The sequence below is a fragment of the Rhopalosiphum maidis genome, chromosome 4 (assembly GCF_003676215.2).
Source record: "Rhopalosiphum maidis isolate BTI-1 chromosome 4, ASM367621v3, whole genome shotgun sequence".
In the NCBI taxonomy this organism is placed as follows: domain Eukaryota; kingdom Metazoa; phylum Arthropoda; class Insecta; order Hemiptera; family Aphididae; genus Rhopalosiphum; species Rhopalosiphum maidis.
Window position 1 is genome coordinate 18,232,397 of NC_040880.1, and position 24,094 is coordinate 18,256,490.

At 25.0% G+C, this 24,094-nt stretch overlaps 1 protein-coding gene across 5 annotated transcripts; it reads right to left on the reverse strand.

Moving 5' to 3' along the window:
- Nucleotides 1–9,503: 9,503 nt before the first annotated feature.
- On the reverse strand, nucleotides 9,504–22,793 carry LOC113548769 (probable multidrug resistance-associated protein lethal(2)03659). 5 transcript variants are annotated; one of them, XM_026949827.1, is made up of 26 exons: nucleotides 22,774–22,793; nucleotides 17,206–17,298; nucleotides 16,863–16,973; nucleotides 16,656–16,790; nucleotides 15,683–15,893; nucleotides 15,168–15,390; nucleotides 14,941–15,097; nucleotides 14,718–14,874; nucleotides 14,525–14,635; nucleotides 14,154–14,444; nucleotides 13,923–14,087; nucleotides 13,732–13,853; nucleotides 13,571–13,668; nucleotides 13,412–13,497; nucleotides 12,934–13,322; nucleotides 12,580–12,860; nucleotides 12,446–12,525; nucleotides 12,203–12,353; nucleotides 11,994–12,100; nucleotides 11,802–11,925; nucleotides 11,575–11,742; nucleotides 10,871–10,998; nucleotides 10,541–10,786; nucleotides 10,259–10,431; nucleotides 9,938–10,178; nucleotides 9,504–9,843 (listed from the first exon to the last, which is right to left on the reverse strand). In XM_026949827.1, the coding sequence occupies exons 2-26, from the start codon at nucleotides 17,283–17,285 to the stop codon at nucleotides 9,820–9,822; spliced, it is 4,059 nt and encodes a 1,352-aa protein (XP_026805628.1). In that variant the 5' UTR covers nucleotides 17,286–17,298; nucleotides 22,774–22,793; the 3' UTR covers nucleotides 9,504–9,819. The 5 variants fall into 5 exon arrangements, with proteins under 5 accessions (XP_026805628.1, XP_026805627.1, XP_026805629.1 ...); XM_026949826.1 differs by lacking the exon at nucleotides 22,774–22,793 and adding an exon at nucleotides 22,184–22,203; XM_026949828.1 differs by lacking the exon at nucleotides 22,774–22,793 and adding an exon at nucleotides 18,094–18,289 and having other exon boundaries at nucleotides 17,206–17,292.
- Between the last annotated feature and the right edge of the window lie 1,301 nt (nucleotides 22,794–24,094).

A 24,094-nucleotide genomic window follows, 5' to 3' on the forward strand; every position in this document is an offset into this window, starting at 1 on the left:
TATGCTGCAGCCGGATGCAAAAAATGTATGTAAAAAAATTTCAAAATATATGTAAAATCAAGAGGATGCCAGCGCAATATTTGTTTTTCTCCTCGGATCAACAATAGTGTAATATAATTTAGTGTGCTGGAACAGGTACAAATAATCACATAAAACAGTTCAAAAGCTAGACAAAACTATGGGACTTGGGTTAGATGAATTTTAATTTTGAAAATTAATTGAAAATCTTCAACAATTCTACTAAAGCATGGCCGTGGAAATTTATCTTTATTACAAAAATTAATGGTGTACTGGATTTACACTTTTACGGCGGATTGGTAAAAAAAAGCATTTAGTGAACATTTTTATTTTATCACAGGCAATAATAAATAATAAAATATATAGATATTATCAATTGTATAACTATTATTACATACGTAAATACGTAATATACATATTTAATATATTTAATAATATTTATATACATATACTTACGACACTACCAAACGGAACTTGTCAAAATAATATAGGTGAAAAAGTAAACAATAAACTATAATCAAATTATACAAAAAAAGAAAAACTAAAGATAAAATAGGTACATACATGATTATGTAGCCAGAGAACTTAGATGAAACTATATATAAATTATATAATTATATATTATAGATAATATTAATTTTTTGTGTTAAATACGGGTGTACATGTGTAATTAACATAAATGATATTGTAAGTTTACGTATTACTGTTATGTAGTATAATTAGTGGTGTATAGTGTACACAACTTTTGCATGACGGGTGAAGATACATATCTATAGAAAAAAACATAACTCATCATTATTTCACAAAAATAGCAAAAAAAGGGCATTGTGTACTAAAATAAAAATATCCGTACTGCAATTCCGAATATTATCTCGACAACGACTATAACTTTGAATATATTGGTACTTGGTATCGACACAGAAAACCATAAACATGTACAATATATATCAACATAATTTCTCATTGAAACAGTCCTATTGTCACGTACTCACGTACCTATCTATATATAAACAAATACGGAATCACGACGTTGAGTCGACAACTAGTAGGCTGTCAGGATATCAGGCCGAAGAATATTTGTCCGATAAGATACCAGGACAACTGGGTATTAAAATTCTAATTTGTATGTTTAAAAATAAATAATTATCACTAAATTACAATGTATTATTCACATATTACACATATTACACATATTACACTTATGTACACATATTTATATTTCATATTATTACTATAATCGTCTAAAAAATATTCATTTTAATAATTAAAAGTTAAGAAAAAAATTAAATTTATAACTTTATATTATAAGCTTTACTTTTTAGAAAATCTATGGTGGTCCTATTAAATGTATCATCAATTATATTATTTAACAGTTTCTTATTTTTGATCATAACAAAGTCATCATTTATAAAAAGTTTGTTGTTCAACAAAAAACACTCCATTCAGGGGCGTAGCTAGATTTTTTTTTGGGATAGGGCCACTATAAACCTACTCACCGATGGACATTTTTTTATTAGCCTACCATAATTTTAAAGTTGTTAATGATTGTTCTTATCAATAATTGAATAATTATTAATTTAAAATAAATTGAACCAAAAAATAATTAGATAGTTTCAAAAGATGCTATTAACTTAAATACGAAACAGTTTTACATAATACAATTATAAATATTAATTAATATACTCGTAACTAATAATATACGTATTATTGTAAATTTATAATATATTTTCAAAGTAAAAATTCTAACATGACAGCAAACTCGTCAATGACAGCTGACGGATTATCCATGAATTGTCCACATTTTCACTTTCTATAGAAAGTAATGTCAAATTATTTAGTCTAAAACTTTTCATAGTATATCTGAGGTATGTTTTCAATCTTCTCATTGTTGAAAAGCTTCTTTTCGTTGAAAAACTAGATACAAGAATTACAATAATAAGTTCAGTTAATTTTTTTAATTCTTTAAATCCAACTTGATAACTTTGTATTTGATTCAAAATATCAGAAACACTAGATGAAAATAATGTTTTACTTAACGCACATTGATATTTTAATTTAATAAGAAATTCACCAGACCGATAAAATGGACAATTGTTTTGAAGTTGTTCTAATACACCTAAAACTGCATAAAGTTCACCATTTTCGCCCGTTCATTTCAAGTTTCAACACATATGAAAATGACATTAAATGTAATTTTAAATTTTAAAATATAAAATATTATTTTGAGTTCAATTTTTTCTTAATTTGAATATATACGTATTTTATCTGTAGTAAAAATTATGTAATAATCTGTCATTCTACTTAAGTCATAAGTATTCATCGCAAGAATTTTGTAAGCAACGATTTTATCACTACTTTTCAATATTATTTCTATATATTGACTCCTAATGATATTTTAATGACGTCACCATCATGATATACCTAGTCAAATTATTATAGTGTTATAATTTAATATTTATTATACTGTTGTAAAAACGTATCTGTGAATATATTATTGGTATTTTTTTCAATTTTTCCAAAGGGGTTTGAAGTTCCTAGGTTAAAGTGGGTGGGGAGGAACATAAATAATATCTTTATCGTAATAATAATACCCAACGTCAGCTCATCGGTTGTCGGCTCAACGGCTGTCGGATCACGCACTAGTCCCACAAATACAATATATTTTTTAGCCTTTCTTTTCTGGTAGAAAGTAAATAGTTATTTTTAACTATTTACTTAAACAAATTGTATTGTAATTTTTAATATTAACGTTCTACACTGGCTATGCTCAAAAGAGGTAGATAAATACACTCCATGTTTACTGAAAAACTAATATTAATTTAGATAATTGCAATATATCTACTATTTTAGAAATATCTAAAGTAATAATGCAATAACTACCTATACATTTCTGAAGTTCTCTAATAAAATAATGTTACCCCTTGCCTAATTTTCGGAACAAGTTATTTTACCATATATTCAGTAAAGTCTAACAAACATTTACTTATTTCTTCTACTATAACATAGGAAAATTATTTAAACTGCAGAAATTGATTAACAACTATTATACAATATTATAATAATTTGGTAATTTGATATTTAGACGTTTAATCAGTCTTTTATAAGAAAATTAAGAAATATTGATGTTTTAATAAAAAACTAATTTTTTGAAGCATTATTAGCTAACAATATTAGTATATATTATACATAGTGTATATGTAAATATAACAATATACTTAGTGATATTTAACATCATATGCGTACGCAGACTTGGGGGTGGCTACAAATTTTTCGGTCCCTTTTCTTAATTCGGGCCTTCTCTTAACAAGACATGTACATATTTTAATAAATTATAATGCATGAATAAACATTACTTATATTATATTACATATTAATCAGTAGTATTGCTACTATTACTAGTACCAAGTTATATAATATTTCATTAGATAGTTGGATCTAAAATCTATTTTCAAGATAATTGCATTATATTTTATTTATTAATTTTACTTTTGTAGTCAATAAAATCTAGTTGTTATAATCAAAACAATCATAATAAGTTTTACCGTGCAAATTTAAAATATTTTAAGTCAAATTGTTTTTTTTTTATCTCAAAACATAATTTTTTACAACATATTTTAGAAAAAGTATCATTTTTATTCTAGTAACATTAGTTAAAATATGGACCCATACATATGTTATAGGATTTTAATTTTAAGGCCCCAATTACATATCGGAGGATGCCCAAGGACAGCCGGAACCCTCTGTGCGCTCACCTATGTTTAACATACAAACTATGGTATTCAGTTATAATTAAGTAGTAAATTAGTATATAATATAGAAAACTACAAAAATCATGTCCATTCATAAGAAAATTTATGATATTCGGATTTTTGTTCATAAAAATCAATACTTCTTGGTAAACACTCTGTCTATGATCTAAATATTATATAGTTAAATAATAAACGTAAGACAATTTTTTATTTAATAAAAACATAAGTTAGAATAAAAATGAAGAATTCATGAATCAGCTATGAATTCTACTGCTATAATAAATCTGAAAATGCTGTATCATGACCTTGTTCTTGCTTCGTTTGAAATGTTAATGTTTTTGAATAATAATTTTCTAGATTCGCAAAGGTTATCTTAAATATAAAATAGGTTATAATATTTAAAGAATAAATGTCTATTATTAGAGGGTTAGTAGAAAATAAACGCGCATATAAAACATACAATATAGAGTGATAAAAATAATTTTCTTATGTCATTAATCATTATATATTCCAAACTTCTATGGTCAATATTATTTGCGGCCATAGACAAAAATTCCATGCTTTGTATCACAGGTTACGCATAAATTACTTTTGCGTCATCATGTTTAGGAATTATTGTTATTGCACCTTTGAATTTCGCACATTTCCCTCTATTAGAATAAACAAAAATTCAACAAATTAGAAGAAAAATAAAAAATAGGTGAGGATAAAATATTAACGCTATAGTGAACAAATATAATAACGAATATTAATTTTATGTTAATACCTACTCAAAGTATATAATTCACAAGAATAATAATAAAAAAAAAAAAACAAATTTACTTATAAGCGTTTAATTTGAACGTCTAAGTGAGAATTTATAATTTTGCTAATGATTTTTGGTAGCATATTGTCCATATTGAATGAAATAGATGCTTTTTGGAGGTAAATAAGTAGAATTCTTAGTATTTTTCAAAAAAGTTGGAAAACCAAAAACAATATATTTGTAAAAAATAAGAAATTTTACCTTAAAACAGAATTTGACAAGATTTTTCTTTTACGTTATTGAAATTTAAAATTGAATAGCTGTGAGTATTTCACCAAATATTCATACTACCATTTACTAAACGTGACATAGTTTTCAAAAGGTTTTGTTTCTTTAGGTGCTATTTATAAACATTATTTTTTTTTTTAAATATATAAATATATATAAATATATATATTATTTTTGATTTATTATAATAATTAATAATATTTTGTTTTACAAGTGAAAACCTTGAAAATTCATTGAGTACAAAGCTCTTAGCAAGTTTATTATAAAGCATATACAAATTATAAAAATATAAAATGCAGTTACAAATTGTTTTTATAAATATTAAATGTTTCAATGTTTACAAAATTCGCCAAAATTGTATACAAGATTTCTCATAGTTTTATCTGTTAATCGATAAAAATTAAAAGTATAAAGTCACCGTATTTTTTCATGAGCAATAGAAATTCCAATGGTGGTGACATTTTATATTTGATTGTAAAATAATGAATTCTTCAGAAATGATTTTACATTTAACGTACACTTAACAAATAGTAAATACAGTATAGCAGTGCGGTCACATATTTGTTACTTACTTTTTTACTACAAATATATTACTAAAATTGTTATATGCATGGTCAATTAGTTAGAAAATTAAAAATCTTTACTTTTAAAAATTTAAAAATATCGAAAATCACAATTTATTTTATAGGCATGCTTTTTGATGGTATAGTTTTGACCAAATGAAATAAAAAATTAATAATATTTTAACATAATATATTAATCGTATTTTTTTTATCACGTATACTGCTGTTATTTTTATGCACACAATATGCAATTTTCAAAATTTTTTAATAATTTTAAGCAACCTATTTATTCAATGAGCCTATTCATTCGGGAAGTTACTAAAAATAATAATATGTGATATTATATGTGCAATCAGTGACATATGCAGAAAAATATAATTTTTTTTGTGTGGGTGGGGGGGGGGGTATAAAAAAAACGCACAGTAAGAGTGATAATTAAATCATTGTGGCTAGCCTGTTATACTGTCAGAGTAATTGTTATACTCACGAGAAGTACTCATATTTATTTATTGAGTATTAAATACTTTGTAATGTCATTGCGTTTTTCACCATAGTGCAATTATTCTATTATGAAAGTTTATTTTTTACTGGAATTCTTATTAAAGAAAAATTGTTAAAGATAAAGAATAAATAATAATACAAAAATTAGTATAATATATTGATGTTTATTGAATATTTTTTAAATTTTTAAAAAATAATAAGGAGAATAAGTATTTGTAGATTTTATTAGTGAATAATAATATCATATTTTAGATATTTTAAGAGAATATAAATCTGATCTATAATTATAATCACGATGTTTATAAGGGATTAATTATTTGTAATTCAGAATAATTTTTATAGGTGTACGTTTTTGTGATGAACACAATATCATGTATATGAATTTAAAATTTTAAAAATTACTGAAACGTGTCGACTATTATAATCCGGTAATTGGACATTACCAGAGGTGGAGTTGGTATCACATCATGTAACAAACAGTTTTGAACAATAACATAGTGACATAAATATTTTGCGACATACCATTTTGAAATAAATATTAAAATGATTAAATATTTATGTAAAATGTATCGTGAATGTATGCTGCGCGAATGGACTATACGGCTTTTAAAATATTAATTAATATAAACGTACAATACTTACTATTCATGTTTAGGATTTGTGTTAGTTTCATTCTAGAGTAGGGCATTTACATACTGTTGTGTGGTACTAAGCGCTAGTATCGTTAAAATAAAAAAAAAAAAAACACGTTACATTGACTTTTATTGACGATGAGAATATAAACGGACAGTGTTCAAGGAGTTCAATTATATAGCAATCAGAAATTATATGTAAATACATGCGTGCGATTCGTGTTGGTCTGTGCTTCAATATGACCATGAGTGTTAGTGATACTGCCAGTCTGGATGGGAAACGGTATGGGTGGAGCTTTGGAGAATATATTATTTTACAATGGGTGATAGAATACGTCCGTTGTTATTGAGGTCGTGGTATAATGTTTGGCACTATGTACAACGTCAAATAATGATTTTTATTATTTTTGTAATCATGGACCACCAGATAGCTTTTAAAGTAGGTCTACAACAGTCTACACATCATTTTTATTCAAAAAATCAAAAAATTATGCTAAATAGTAAATACTAAACAAAAATAAAAAAAATTCTAATATATATTATTGATCTGTATCCTTTTATTGTGCACTGTCGGCTGTGAATAATTGGTGTAGATTATAAATATTAAAGTGATCATAATGATCATCTTAGTAATAAATTATTAATCGTTTTATACGTTTATAATTAAATAATATGTATTTTTCAAATAACTTAAAATTCATAAGCTTTTTATTTTATTACGGGTAAGTTCAGTAACAATATAATATATTTTGAATTGAATACCTAACTATTATCTTGAAATATTATAAATTTTAATCGGTGTGCAGGCTGATGTATTAAAATAAATAAATTATGATACGTCATGGACAATAATTAATTTTATGCATTATAGACTATATTATTATATTGATATGAGTGTACATGTGTAATGCGGAAGACTGCTCTTAAGCGTTTTGTGCCTGGATGTAACTCTGAGTTACCCAAACATAATAAAATAAATAAATAGCAGGAAATAAAACGATAGAAGACGAGAGCTTAAAGTAAGAATAAATGCTAAAATGCATTATATGCTATACAAGATACAAACTTTAGTATGTTATTTGAGCCCTCATCGGGTAGTCAGCGCTCCTGGTGGCAGTTACAAGTGGTGTAATTGAATAGTTAAATATTTTTTTTTTAAATGCTCCTTAAATATTGGTAGAATAATATTTTAATTTAAAAAATATATCAAAGTTTAGCGCTCTCATTTCATTGGCGCCTGAGGCAAATACCTCAGTTGCCTCACCCTTGCTACGGCCTTGGTTTAGACTCTAGATTCAAGAAAAATATTAATTAAGCCAATCTTATATTGATAAAAATTAAAATAGTAACCATGATCTAATGGATTGTTCTTTAAACAGCACCAATTTTTCAATAATTTATTTGTTTGGAGATTTTTTATCATTTGGCCTGTTTTGAAACACTGTAAAAAAAAGTAAATAAAATAATATGGTTATTTAATTATCAGTTTATTATCAAAACATCGTAGAAAAGAAAGGTTAATAAAATTAAAAATTATAATTGACTCGTAATACTGTAATAAGAAAACCTAATAAAAAAATTCAAGTTAAACTTCTTTAAATTTTAAATTTTACTTAGTCTATTGTATATGAGTAGAATAATTGTAAATTATTATCTTTAAAAATATTATTATACAGGTTTACCATTCTGAATATTAACGAACAGTAAGCACAATTCATAACTTTATCGCTTTGTTCAAGTACTCTTGACTCATTAAAATGAATACAACTGTAGATTTAAGTACGCTGAATAGTGAATACTAAACCAGATGCAAATATGCATGTTTATTTTATATTAGTATTTTTAAATTGTTTGGTATTGTAATACACCAAAAGTTTGCCAAGCAATTTAGACTGAGTTATGCTATAATGTATTATGCCGCAGACAAAAAAAAAAAAAAATATTTACTGAACACTAATAGGTGACTTTTTTACAAACAATCGTTTGAAATAGTTGCATTATACTTACACGATATTTAATATGATATAATATTGTTATAACTGTTATTAAATAAAATATATAAATATTTAAAAGTAAACATACCTCTTTATGATATTTATGGTATTCCGAAAAGTTATGTTTTTTTTAAAAATAATTTTATCTTTACGAAAATTCTTATATTCGTAATTATTGTTTACTATTAATAATTATACGAACGTTGCGGGGAATTTTTTATGCAAATTTCAGAATAAAAATGTATTGAAAAGTAAGTTATTTATTTGTGAGCGCAAGTAAATATAATATTATAAACTTATCGTGCAACAAAAAAAAATGTAATGTATATGAGTATTATGAAATCGAAAAAATAAAAAATGTTAGACTCAATGATGGCTGATTGACATAATATAACACATTTGTTGTGACTTTAACATTTTATTTAAAATTTACTTATCCGCTTAAAATAAATTCGTACAAAAATTTTATCAACAAATATCTGCATTGTTTCGCTATAGACTACTCATAGAAACACAAACTTTGAATACACCACCTGGAAAATTCCCCTCCACGCAGTCTAAACAATTGTAATTTTTGAAAACTAAAAAATTATGAAAATTAAACTTTTTCACCATCATATAAACTTGGTTAGATTATATTAATAAATTAATCCCGACTCCACAGCAATACAATCATATAAATACTATTATTTTATCAATGACAGTATATTTTTAAGAGTTTTGATTAATATGTGTTAGTAATTATTTAAAAAAAATAACATTTATCTAAAATTATTTAGTATAAATTTTATAAATTCCATTTTTAAGATAAATACGTACATATATTATGTATAAAATACTTGAAATATTTGAAACAGATTATACGTAATATGTATATATCCAAACATTTTACACCAATTTAAATTAAAATTGTATTAGCTATGAATACTTTAATTTACATACTTCCTTCAATAGCCACATAATATTATTATTTAGTTAAGTAATTAATCATTTGGAGTTTGAACATACAATAAATGTAATACATATAGATTAAGTTATTAGGAAGACACTATGAAAAATTAGGATAGGTTACTATAATGTATTTCTAATGTACTAAAAAATACCATCTTATTACCTTCTACTATTATTAAATATAAAATTATAAAATAATATGCGCGATGTTAATATAATTTAAAAGTATGTGGACTTGGGGTAGTGGTAAATTTACTAGTGTAAGTTGTAAAACATTAAACGTTATCACAAATCTAATTTATTTTGGTAAAAAAAAAAATAAAATTTAAAAACCAAAAATAATTATAAATGATTATCTTCAGCAAAATTGTTATGCAATTAACTCTTCATGTTCGTATAACTCTAAAAAAATAATTATGTACAAATCAAGTTATTAACAAAGAACTAATATTCTATGGAAAAAATATTAGCTGTATAATTAACTATTGAAAAGTACCTTAGCTGCTATACTATGTAACAAATCAGACGTTTTGGTTCCCGTTCGTTCTACCATTTTGTAAAAAAATCCATTTTTATTTTTCAACAAATTGAGAGGGTGGTCAAATTCCACAATTGTTCCAGCGTCTATAACAAGCACCCTGTCAGAACCCATAATTGTGTTCAGACGATGAGCGATCGTTAATACTGTACATGACCGGAATTTATTTCTTATCGTTTTTTGAATCAAAGCATCGGTCCTGAAAATAAAAAATAATACATAAAACACAGTATAATGATTAAACGAGGAAAGAAATTTTATAAGATTTGTATCAATTACTGTGAATCGACATTGGCGGTAGCTTCGTCTAGCACGAGGATTTTATTGCTACGCACTATAGCTCTGGCTAAACACACTAATTGCCTTTGACCCGCACTGAAATTAGATCCGCCTTCCGATATTTTTGAGTTCAGACCATCGGGTAAATCTTCTACAATAGTTTTGAGTTCCACCTTAAATCAACAAAATATAATTCGTCAAACTTGTCTAAATTCTTCATAATTATTATGACACAATTAAAACTATATATCGAGTATGGAAATAATAAATGAAAATACGTACATCTTCTAAAGCATTCCAAAGAACATGATCTGGGTATTCGTTTAAGGGATCTAGGTTTTTTCTCATTGATCCCGAAAACAAAATCGGTTCTTGAGGAATTATTGAAATTTTGGAACGTAAATCGTGTAATCCTATTTCGTGTATTTCTATATTATCGATAGTGATATTGCCCTCATTGAGAGCTAGTCTAAATAACGCTCCTATCAACGACGATTTTCCTGCACCAGATCGACCTACAATTCCAATCTATATTAAAAGAAAATCATCTGAATATAAAACCTGTGAATTTAATATTAATAAGACACAAAAGTACGTTATTTTTTATATTACTTTTTCCATTGCCTGAATTTGAATGTTGAGATTTTTTAAAACGTACGCGGTATCTAAACTATAACGTAGATAAACATTTTCAAACACGATTTGACCTTTATCCGGCCATTCTTTTGGTGGTTTTTTATCTAAAACAAAAATGAGGAAATATCTACATTTTAAAAAATTATGTTTTATTATATATAATATAAATGTTTAATACTTTACACCAAATAAATAAAGGTCAGCATTGACCACAATATTAGTTTGTTTATTATGACAATTACAACATACGATACAACTTTAATAATAAAAACTTGATTCTATATTTCTATAAGATTATAACTTTATAAAGCTAAACATTGGTAATTTAACGTTATGAGCAATGTGGTAACCGTCCGAAGTCGGCGAGAGTAGTTAGTTCCTTCAACAATTCTCGCTGACCTAGAACGCGCGGTTACCCCATTGCTCATAACACGAAATCGCCAATACTATATTAAATTATTTCATAAATTTCTGCTTCTTTTTTAGCTATTAAACAATAAAATTAGCACGATATAACAGTATTTATAAATTTTCCAACATTTTTTTTTTACTTTTACTAGTTGGTTATTCAAAATTACAGTTTTCAAGCAGTTTAAATACAATTTGATAATCAATAATATCTTAAAGAATCATAGTACAAAAAATTTTGACATTTAGTTGTTTATAAAAATGTATATTACCCGCAGAAGATTCAAGAGCTTCTTGTGGGATGTTTGTATACTCAACTACTCTTTCAACGGAAGTCATTTGGATATCTAATTCTGCTAATTGTCTTAATCCCAACTGTAGCGGGCCCATCATATTAATTGCTTGACTTAAGACCAATCCAACATTTCCCCCAAAATTATCTAAAAATTAAGCAACATTATATATAAAATAAATTACAAAATAATAAATAATAAATTACCATTGTTTACGATTAAGGCACTAAAAGTTAATATACATATATAAATAAAGCATATTATGTCCAACGAAAATCCAAATGCTTCACTTGATGATATAAATAAATACGAACTCGAAGAATGTAAATCCTTATAATTTAAAAACAAAATATTTATATTTGATTTTTGATTATTAAGCACCTAATTTGTTTCTTTACTTGATGATCATCAAATTCTTTACTCAAAATGTCCTCAGCTTGAAATGCTCGGATAGTAGATATTCCTTTGAGCGATGCATTCAAATACCCATAGATAGGACTACGAGCTATAATTTATTTAAGAAAAAAAATTGAAAGTTTCAAAACTTGTGATATGTTTTATAGTAAACAATTATAAAATAATAATTAATTAATAACTAATCACTTACAAACACTTTCCAAACGTTTAATACTACGTGATGTTGATAAATAAAAATGAAAAGTATAATAACACATCAATCCTGTGATGAATATTGGTATAAGAAGATAATAATTTATTATACCAACCACAACAATAGTTCCTGGAAGTTGCAATGCCATCTAGTAAACAAATACAAGTATATAAAAGATTATTGCGTGCCTTATAACTTTATAATATTATAGTGAGCTAATTAAATTAAATAAACAATTACGTGTACAAAATCCAATAAAGGTGTTGGCAATACTTCATCGATAGCACCAATATCGTTTGTAAAGCGGTTAAGAATTCGACCTGAAAAATTAATATTTAAGGTAAAGATAAAAAATTATTTGATTAATTCATTACCTGATGAATTTGTATTGAAAAAATTCATGGTGGCCCTGGTAATGGCGTTGAACATATTGTTATGTAAATTCGTAGAAGTTCTCGTAAGAACTGTTACAAACATAGCACATCGTATGCCAATAAATACCAGCATAGCTATGTTTATAATAAAGTACATTATAACATAAAACGGACTTGATATTATCAAAGGTGTATCAGATAATACGTAAAAAATAAAATTACTGATATTCGTAGAGTTAGTCTCTGTATTGTTACGATGAACGTTATCTTCTAGATTAACCCTAAAATAAATTTAAAATTTTTAGTATTAAATAAAGTTAGCCAATAAATAAAATAAAATCCAAATCAATGTACCAATAACTTAACCAATAATCTCCACCAGTACCAAGCATTTGAGTGAATAAACTTATGAATAATAAAAATAATAATGAAAAAGCATTTCCTCCGGAAGAAATATATGACAAATAAATACTGCGTGAAACTTTTCCAGAAGACCGGGTTTCAGCTACTTCAATGGGTTCGTCCTGAGTTTCATTTAATTCATTATTATCAATAGACGACGAAATACTTGCAATAGAACCTTGACGAGATATACTTGTTAGTTGCTCCACACTGTTATTAATAGATGCATTTATATCATCAATTTCGTAATCGGTTGTTTCCTCCGATGACTTCAACAATTTTGTAAAGTCTAAACCAGATGATTGAAGTTCTTGATACGAACCCTCGACTAATATAGTCGCCTAGAAAACGATAAATAAAATATATTATTCTATTATTATTATTATTAAAAAATATTAAATTCCAGCAGACAATCCAATTTTGTGCTTACATTTTCCATCAAAACAATTTGTTCAACGCTCGACAAATATTGTATTTGGTGAGTAACGAGAATACAAGTTTTTTCTTTCAAGTAATCTGTAAATCAAAAATAAAATGCAATTTCATTAAACAAGGGTTCTAACGACAATATTGTCTTTGACATTGATACCCTTAATGCATTTTTCAAATATATGTTTTCCAACGTGTGTATCAACAGCGGATAGTGGATCGTCTAACAAATAAATATCGGCTTGTTTATATATAGCTCTAAAAAAAATGAAATATTATATTAATCGGTATTATTACAAACAGTACTAATTTTCGACTTGCCTCGCTAGATTCACTCTCGCTCTTTGACCTCCACTAAGCGAAACTCCTCTTTCTCCTACTAAAGATCTGTCACCATAAGGCAGTTGTTTAAAATCGGTTTTCAATGCACATACTTTTATAACCTAAAAAATAACTTCTATGAAATACAATTTTTAATATAAAAGTATGAATTTATATTCTAAAAACAATACTTCTTCGTAACGATTATAATCCATCGGTGAACCAAAAAGTATGTTTTGTTGAATTGAACCGTTAAACAACCATGGTTCTTGAGACGCGTATGACACTGTACCGCATACGGAAATACTTCCTTCGCAAAGTGGTAATTCTCGTAAAATCGCGTGGATCAATGAAGTCTGTACAATAAGTAACGTTTAATCGTATTATTGTTTTAATTATTTCCTAATAGCACTTTTGTATACTTTTCCGGCTCCTACGGGCCCAATGATTGCAACCAATCGGCCTGGTCTAACGGATAAATTAATATTATTTAATGAGTTTTTAGGTTGATTGAGTATCCATTTAGTCGACACGTTAAATAAGTCAATTCCCAAATTATTCGATTGGTTCTTATCTTTTTTATTACTAGTGCCGTTTTTTGTGTAATTGTTGCTATTAATGTATGACATTTCTATGCCATTTTTTGATGTTATTTCTGATTTTAATAATAATGGTTTATTGTTTTTCTCCTTTTCATCTTGTAGTAAAAACGACTTTTTAACAAAAGTAATAATAATTATTTATGTATTTATTCATCGTTTTTTGAATTCATGATGATTAATTATTTTTGTACCTGAATGCGTTTATTGGTTATCAGTATGTCAGATAGTGTTAAAACACTATGAGGAAAACTCACTGACATTATTTTCCTTAATATACTGAAATATGATATTATAACGAAAACCTGTAAACGTATGTTAATCATAACATTAATCGTACTGTAATATAACCTTTTTTCATAGTAAGTGTTTTTAACTTATATTTACATTTTGTGTATTAATAATATTTCTTATTAATGTGTATGATGAAATGCTTGTAAATAATGGAAATAATTGAAATATAGCAAATCTAAAATGAAATATTTTGAATGATAGTAAAAATACTCTAACCAACGATGCTCTTTTGATGTGTCCAATTTCCATGCTATAACAATCCAATTAATATTTATGTAACAAAACAATAGTTATTTAATATTTCAGTAGCGTATACTTTCTTGCATATTGTACAAGTGATTCAAAGGGTTTCTCCCATGCGTGCATCTTAATCCCCTGAATGCCTGATATTATTTCATTCATCAGTTTTACCCTTTTGTCAGTTCTAGAGGCTGTTTTTGATCGATGGCCAGAGTTCTTCTTCCCCAACCAGCCTTAAAATAAAAATGTTATGATTTATAAATACATAATTAAACTATAGATAAAAATTGTCTTTTTACATACTATGTAATGGACCAAGCACAAAAAATACAGTCACTCCAATTATTGATGCTGCACCTATTTCTTGCCATAAATAATATGTAACCAAAATAATTTGCAGGGGTCCAATCCATAAGTAGTGTATATGTTTAAATGCCTTATTAATCCGGTTTACGTCATTTGTTATCAAATTTACTACTTGACCGACTTTGCTTGCACATATAGAAGTTCCACTTAATGTTAATGCCTATATTATATAAATATGTAATATATGTATATAAAGCATTATAATAATAAATAATTTATTAATTATTATAAATCATAATATGGAACTTTTAATATTCAATAATATCGAAATAAACTGTTTACTTAAAATAATATTTATTATATGTATATAAATATATATATTGAATCGCATATAATTGTATATAATTGAATGGTGATTTTAAAATTCAATTTTTGATTGTATATGTTTAATGATTTTATTAAATATAATAATATTTTGTAATTGTTTAGTAATTTTAAGTAAGTGAATTCACCTTTTTATATATTACTGAACAGCAGGCAACTCGGATCTTCATACCGAGGTACCACAGTTCTACTTGCGAATAATGATTCAATAATATGATGGCTAACATGTTTATCAATAGACCGAATCCGTACATGTATGCGTTTTTTAAGTTTATGATGTTTGACTCATTGTGGTTGAAATATTCTAACAGTTTTCCAATGAGTACAGGTTGAATCATTCTATAAAACGTTTAATCTCAGCATTCTGACTCAGATTATTATAAACAAAAATATTTTTTTTAAGCACCTATATTTAAGTACATTAATTAATAATCATCAACAATTGTCCAATATTAATTTACAATTGTTGTATACAAAAAAATTTGTATTCCATTAATTTAAAATATAAAATTTAATAGAAACAGACTTTTTCTATTTGCACATATAATTTATTATATTTAATGTAGGATCTAAACACCATGCATTTTCGCCTGTACAAAATGCATTCGTGTAAATTTGATTGTCTATTGCTAACATTTAGCGTGAGGATAAATAACATTTTTGATTTTCTGATTTGGTGTAAAGATGATATTTTTGACATATCAACTTTACATAGCTGTTCCGCCTTGCGTTGCATTTATTCAATCGATTAACCGATTATATCATTCGTAAAAATAATCGATTTTTTGAATAATTACACAGTCCTAATAAAGAGATAAAAACTATCCTATCTTACGAAGGAGACAAAATCACACAAATCGATCATAATTTCGTCAAAATCGGTTCAGTATATTTGGGATTGCGCCACAGACGTACGCGTCGTACACCAAATTTTATATATAAAAAAGGTTCCTTGTATACTATATAGCGGAGGGAGTACGTTGGTATCATTTAATACAATAAATTGTTGTTTATTTTAAATATTATGTCAAAGACAGTATTAGTTGTCTACACACGAGTTAAAATTAAACATTTTTTTCACAATTTATTTATTATATTTACCCTAATATCGTTTCTGTGAACATTTGTATTAATCCATAAAACAAGATATGACCACCAAACATTCGTATTATAACTATTGATAAACTAGGTTCCCGATTTGTACGTTTTGCATTAGTGATCTCGTTTTTCCATATCCTATTATTGGATAAATGTAAGAAAATTTGTAAAAGTAAATTTAAAATAAAATATATTCATGTATTAACTTACTTTTCGAATTTGAATCCTAATAACGAGGACTTAACATCGTCAAGTGGAGCGTATAAATCATTGGTCTCCAAATCTCTCTTTTGTCCCGCTTTAAAGAGGTTAAAAATCCAGCTGTACCATAAAGAATAAGTGAATTTATAATAAATACATATTAAAATGAAATATTTAATTAAGGGTTAATATTTTAATTCAGTTAATGCCAATACGAAATTATTATTTGAAGATGTAAATAACTTTTACAATTTTGTTTCTTTCAACTCTTATTATTTATATGTTAACATTCTAATTTAAATTATAATTCATATAAATATAAGTATATATATATATATCAATAACTTAGTACCTAAATGTAAGGATTTCGAAGATGTTTGCTTTAGCTCGTGGATTTGGTAATTGTTTTTTTTTATTGCCTGCAGCTTCCATTTTTAATCTAAAACTTAATTTTAAAAATAAATTTAGATAATATGTAATATAATGTGAAATACTCATAACAAAGAAATATATTTTCAAAAATACTTATCTACTGTAAAACAATAATACACTAATAATTTTAAATTATATTCAGTTTAATTTTTTACCACAAAAATATATCAAGTTCTATTTATTAATTATTATAATAATTCTTAAAATCTTGGTCGAATAATTAAAATTAATTTACATTAATTATGGTTATTATCAATAATGAAATAATTAAGTTTATTTTTAACGGTCTGAAAATAATAAAGAAAAATAATATACATTTTTTATTCTACCTTCACATATTTCACAATCTGTTAAACAAAGTTTAATTTTTTTAAATTTAAGTAACACTAATAAGTAGAGCAACATATTTAAAACAAATAATACTCCAGAAAAGGCATGCATGTAATTACAATATGGAAAAAACAATGACTTGCCATATGGATGTTAATTTATATTTCAAGAATCAGTTTATCTCATTAAATATTTTTTAGGAACTTTTTTTTCACGTATCAAATATTCTTGTTAATATTTGAATATTTTTATTATGTTAATTATCATTTTAATTATGTTAAGGACGGTATTAACTTGCGCACAAATACTAAAAAGACAAATTATCTTTACACAAAACTACCACTGGTTTGGGAACAGATGAGGTTTAAACTATACACGAGGCTTACACACAGTTACCTTTTAGTTACTTTGCATGTTAATACATGTTTATCATTGATAATTGTTAATATTTAATACTTGTTTCATAGTATTTACATACATTTTCTTTCCCCTTGACGGACTTGGATTAATACAACGAAAATAAAAATTACTAGTTTTTAAAACACGATACTTAGTAAATTTAAAACTATTTATATTAATACAAACATTTGCATGCCGTAATTAGAAAACTTCACTAATTTCTAAATCCATTTTCAGTAAATATAAGTTAGGGTTACAAAATATATGTACGCACACTATAAGTTCTCAAGATATACTGTTTGTAAGGAATTTAATAATATTTCCAAACTCTTTATTGATGATTATAAATGTCCAGATCGGTATAGACAGATAAAATTAAGTTATTGTCGTGTGCTCAAACCAGTTATATATTTTTAATGGTCGTGTGTCCAAACGAGTTCCGATTTTTTAGGTAAAAAATAAAAACGTGCCCAAACAAGACGCATCCATATTTAATCTAAAACGTAATTGTAAGAATAAACTTAGTTAATTAGTATAATGTGAATTGTGTATAATAAAAAAAAAAAAACATTTCAAAAACACTTATTTTCAATGTAAACAATAATATTTCGATAATTTATTATTATATTTATTTTTTTTACCACAAAGTGGTTTTAATAAGTATTCACAATTTCATATTTTAGTAAAATAATATATTATATATGTACTATTTACATAAAAATATATTAAGTTATGTTTATTAACCATTATAATACGTTTTAAAAACTTGGTCAAATAATTTAAATTAATTTACTTTCAATCAATAATTAAATAATTAAGTATATCTTTAACAGTCTAAAAATCATAAAGAGATTTTAAATACTACAATTTTATTTATTTTCTCTTGACATGATTATTTTTTAAATTTAAATAACACCAATTAAACAAAAATATTTTAATTAAATACGTTAGAAAAGTTATGTATGTAATTAAAATACCAAATCCAATAATATTCCATGTCCATTAGTTTATTTTACAAGAATCGGTTTATCTCATTTAATTTATATCATGGATTTTTTTTATCATGTATCAATTAATATTCTTCTTGATATTTCTTTTATGCTAATTATCACTCTAAACGACAAAAATTATGTTTGACGTTACTTAACATGTATTAATATGTTCCTCGTAATTGTCACTTTGTTTAAAAATTGAACATATTATATTTTTTAATTTTAAGTTTTATAAATAGCATGACTTATTACCCCATAGGCGATTAATCCATAGAGTTTTTAGTATCTTTTATTAATAATTAATAAAATATTAATATTTCATATTAATGTAATTTTTTACATGTAGTTTATGGATTTTGTTTTTGTAAATCATTTAACCTTTCTCAATCGACATTCGTAAAATGTATTATTAATTTTTACACAACTGAAAACTCATTTATAATATTCAACAGAGTTATTCGCAATATTGAAAAAATGTTGTTTTGAAATTGTACATAATTTAATTATATACACAGTTTAAACAGTTTAAAATAATTTTTATAGATGACATTTTTTTTTAAACCCAAGAACGTAATAGTTAAAGTATAAAAGTTTTGTAGCTGCTGTGATTAAAAATGTTAGAATATAATACTAACTAGTACCGATATATAGTTAGTCGATTAGGTTGTATAGGTCGCAGATAATATGATGTTATAACGAATGATTAATTTAGTGTGTGAATCATAAATAATAATATTACGAATATTATTATACATTTATATTAGATTAAAACTTTTAAGTTTCTTTTATATTTTATTGTAATTATTAATTCTTTATGTTCAATATTTTTTTATTACTCACAATTCTTTTATTCTTAAATAACTACAGTATTAAAACGTTTTTAACGTACAAAATCACTAAGGTAAGAAATTTCGTAAATTCTTGATATTTACAAGTATTTATGATTAGGAGTATAACTGAAATTGATAAATGTCTTATAGCGAAATATGGTTAATTTAGAAAACGCAATAATAAATGACATGTTCAGTCATTTTGATCATGTTAATGCTACACGTTTAATTGATCATCTAGTGTTATTCACAACAGTACATACGATAATCGTATAATTATAGAGCTTTAGGCAATTTTTCAATTTTTTTTTTAGTTCATCAATGACCAAATCGATGTTAAGTAATCGTACTACAGTTCTAAGCAGAGAGATGTCATGGTAGATATTAAATTCAAATATTTATTGACGAAATAAACTTAAAAAAAGTTTCGTAAAATTAATTTAATTTAATTTAATTAGTATACAAGGTGATTCTTTTATCGTTGTACATTCATTATTTCTAAAAGTATTCATGTTTTTGAAAACATTTTTTTACACAGTTTCAAGTTGTTAAAAAAAATATATTTTTAAATATTTTTTATCCTTACATTAGTTATAAGTTATATAAGTTATAACTAAGTATATATAATATATATAATAATATAAGTTTTTTACTTTTTTGAATGACAACATAGTTTTAATTTCATATTAATAATTTTCTGAGTATTTTGATACATAAGAATCGAATTTGGAGCGAGTAGTTTATGAGTTATAAGTATTTAAAGTTAAGATGCGCAGAGTAGAGTGGTACGAGGTAACTGTGGCAAAATGTTTGTCCACTACTTCGTTTGTCAAAATTTAATTACGTAATTTATATAACAGTGGAATGAAATTAAAATTCGTTCAGAAAAACAGTTTAGAATTTTCAACTCTTTATATTAAATAATAACTATTTTTACACATATTTTTTTAATTAAAGAAAATTTAAACAAGGGTACAGTAAATCTATCTTGTTTTATACTTTGTAGGAACCTGCATAAATTATCCTTTTTATAAACATAACAGAAACATAAAGTTTTAAATGTAAAATTAAAAATTTCTAGATTTTGATACATTATTTAAGGTATTGTTAAAAATATAATTCACACAAAATATATAATATATATATATCGTATATAAACAATAAGATTTTTACAAGCAATATACACAGAACAAATGAGAATAAGTATTTTAGTCATCGATAGTGATATTGCCTTCATTGAGAGCTAGCCTAAATAACGCACCTATCAATGACGATTTTCCTGCACCAGTTCGACCTACTATATCTATCTATATTAAAAGAAAATTATCTGAATATAAAAGCTGTTAAAATAATATTAATAAGTCACAAAAGTACATAGTTTTTTATATAACTTTTTCCATTGCCTGTATTTGAATATTAAAATTGTTTAAAACGTGTCAAAGCTATAACGTAGATAAAAATTGTCAAACACGATTTGACCTTTATCCGGCCATTCATTAGGTGGTTTTTTTTTTTTTTATCTAAAACGAAAATATGTAATATACTTTATAATTTACAGCGTACCTATGAATAATGTATGCAATGTAATATCATGTTTAAAAGAGTTTTAAATTTTGAAAATACTAATGTTATTTTTACCTCTTTAAAAGGTTAACTAAATAATAATATGATCAATAAAATCGATGAATGATTTGAATATATTGATTGAATGCAGAAAAACTACTTTATTAGGTTTTTTAGATTTTACCAGATTATGTTTAAGATTTATGTAAGTTTAATGTATTTAATACATCTTGATCTTATGTAAAACGTGTTAATTATACATTTTAATTAAGTAATACTATAGCGGTCTTGTATAGAGTTTTAATAAAAGCATTCTAACTACCTTTTTCTAAAAATACGTTTATCGTGGTTTAAATTTTTTAATATTTGTATTTTATATTTTAATACTTTTTTGCAAAACAATTTGTATATGTCTATAAATTAAAAACCTGTTAGTTATTTTTAGAGTTTTAATAAACCAGAGTATAAAGACTAAAACCCAACATGAGTTTTTTTATTGCCAAAATCAATTAAGTATATTAAAGTATGAATATTATAAAAAGAATCAATGTATCACTGTAATAATAATTTTATTTACTTTACTAAAAACTTTCTAATTATGAATATTCATATTTATTTATATTTTTACATTTACCAATTGGCTATTCTTAATTAGCAGTTTAAATATAATTTGATCTTTAATATCATAATACAAAAATTCTTGACAGTTAGTTATTTATAGAAAATTTATATTACTCGGGGAAGATTCATGATTTTTTTGTGGAATGTTTATATACTCAATTACTTTTTTGACAGATATCATTTGGTTATCTAATTCTGCTAATTGTCTTATTCCCTACTGTAGCGTGCCCATCATATTAATTGCTTGAGTTACGACCAATCCAACGTCTCCACCAAAATTATCTAAAAATTAAGCAACATTATACATAAAATAAATTACAAAATAATAAATAATAAATTACCATTGTTTACGGTTAAGAAACTAAAAGTTAATATACATATATAAATAAAGCATATTATGTCCAACGAAAATTCAAATGCTTCACTTGATGTTATAAATAGATATGAAGTCGAAGAATGTAAACCCTTCAAATGTAAGACAAATTATTTGCATTTGATTATAAAGCACCTAATTTCTTTCTTTACTTGATGATCATCAAATCCTTTACTCAAAAATGTTAGTTATCATTTAAAGTGACAAAAATTATGTTTTAGGTTTTCGAAGGTATTTGCCCAAGCTCTTGGATTAGGTAGTTGCTGTTCTATATTACCGCCGCGTCCATATTTAAGGGTGATACTTATTTGTACACAAAACTACCACTGGTTTGGGAAAAGTTGATGTTTAAACTATACACGTGATTTGCATACTGTTACCTTTTAGTTACGTTGCATGTAAATACTTGTTAATAGTTAATAATTGTTTCATAATATTTACATACAATTTCCTTTTCCCTTAACAGACTTAAAACAATGAAACTAAATATCACCACTTTTTAAAACAAGATACTTAGTAAATTTAAAGTTATTTATATAAATACAAACATTTTCATGTAGCGTTTAGAAATCTTCAATGATTACTAAATCTATGCTCAGTAAATATAGGTTAGAGTCACAAAATTTATGTACGCACACTGTAAATTCTCAAGATATACTGTTTTATATGGAACTTAATAATATTTCCAAACTCTTTATTGATGATTTTAAATTCCCAGATCGGTATAAACAGATAAAATTAAATTATTGTCGTGTGCTCAAACCAGTTATACATTGAAAATGGTCGTGTGTCCAAAAGAGTTCCGATTTACAGGTAAAAAATAAAAATGTGCCCAAACAAGACGCATCCATATTTAATCTAAAACGTAATTTTAAGAATAAACTTAGTTAATTAATATAAAAATATACTCGTTATGTGCAACAAAGGAAAACATTTTCAAAAAAAATTATTCATTGTAAAACATAAATATTTTGTTAATATTTAATTATACTTATTTTTTTTACCAAACAACGTTTTTAATAAGTCAACCATAGTATTTATTATTATTTAACTATGTCAACGGCATGCCATTAATTTACATGTTAATTACCATATTTTACAAAAATCAGTATATTTAATTTAATTTTCATTATAACCTTTTTTTTTATCATTTATCCAGTATTCTTGTTGAATTTATATTATGCTAATTATAATTTTAAGCGACAATAATATTATGTTTGAAACGTTTAAGTCATCAATAATTTTTAAATTATTTCTGAAACCATGCCATATACTTGTAAGTTGGATTAAACCATTGGACATTGATTCCAGTCCCAAGTAATTTGACTTTCAGAACATTTTTTAATAACTTAATTAATAAATAACTTATGGATCAAAATTATTATAATACTCATTTTTATAACTTACGTTACTTGACTTTATATTAATATATTACTCCTATTTGCCATTTAGTTTAAAAATCGATCATATTTTTTTATAATTCGTGTATTTTTTGTTGTTAATACTTACTTTTAACTTTTTTTAATTTTTATTTTTATAAACAGCATGATTTTATTACTCCATTAGCGAATAATTATTCAATTGTAGTATTAATTTTAGCAATAAATTACTATTATTACTGATGCAATTGTATTAATTATATTAATTTCTATACTTTAGTCGTTTAACCATATCAGAGAAAAGTTGTATACGTCTTAGAAC

Excerpts from the sequence above, each read along its gene's own strand:
- LOC113548769 (XM_026949827.1), bottom strand. The coding sequence starts at position 17,285 with ATGGAAGCTGCAGGCAATAAAAAAAAACAATTACCAAATCCACGAGCT. Across the intron at positions 16,791-16,862 it reads TTAGGATTCAAATTCGAAAA|GATATGGAAAAACGAGATCA; the intron begins GTAAGTTAATAC and ends ATCCAATAATAG. Across the intron at positions 11,743-11,801 it reads TGCCTTAATCGTAAACAATG|ATAATTTTGGGGGAAATGTT; the intron begins GTAATTTATTAT and ends CTTAATTTTTAG.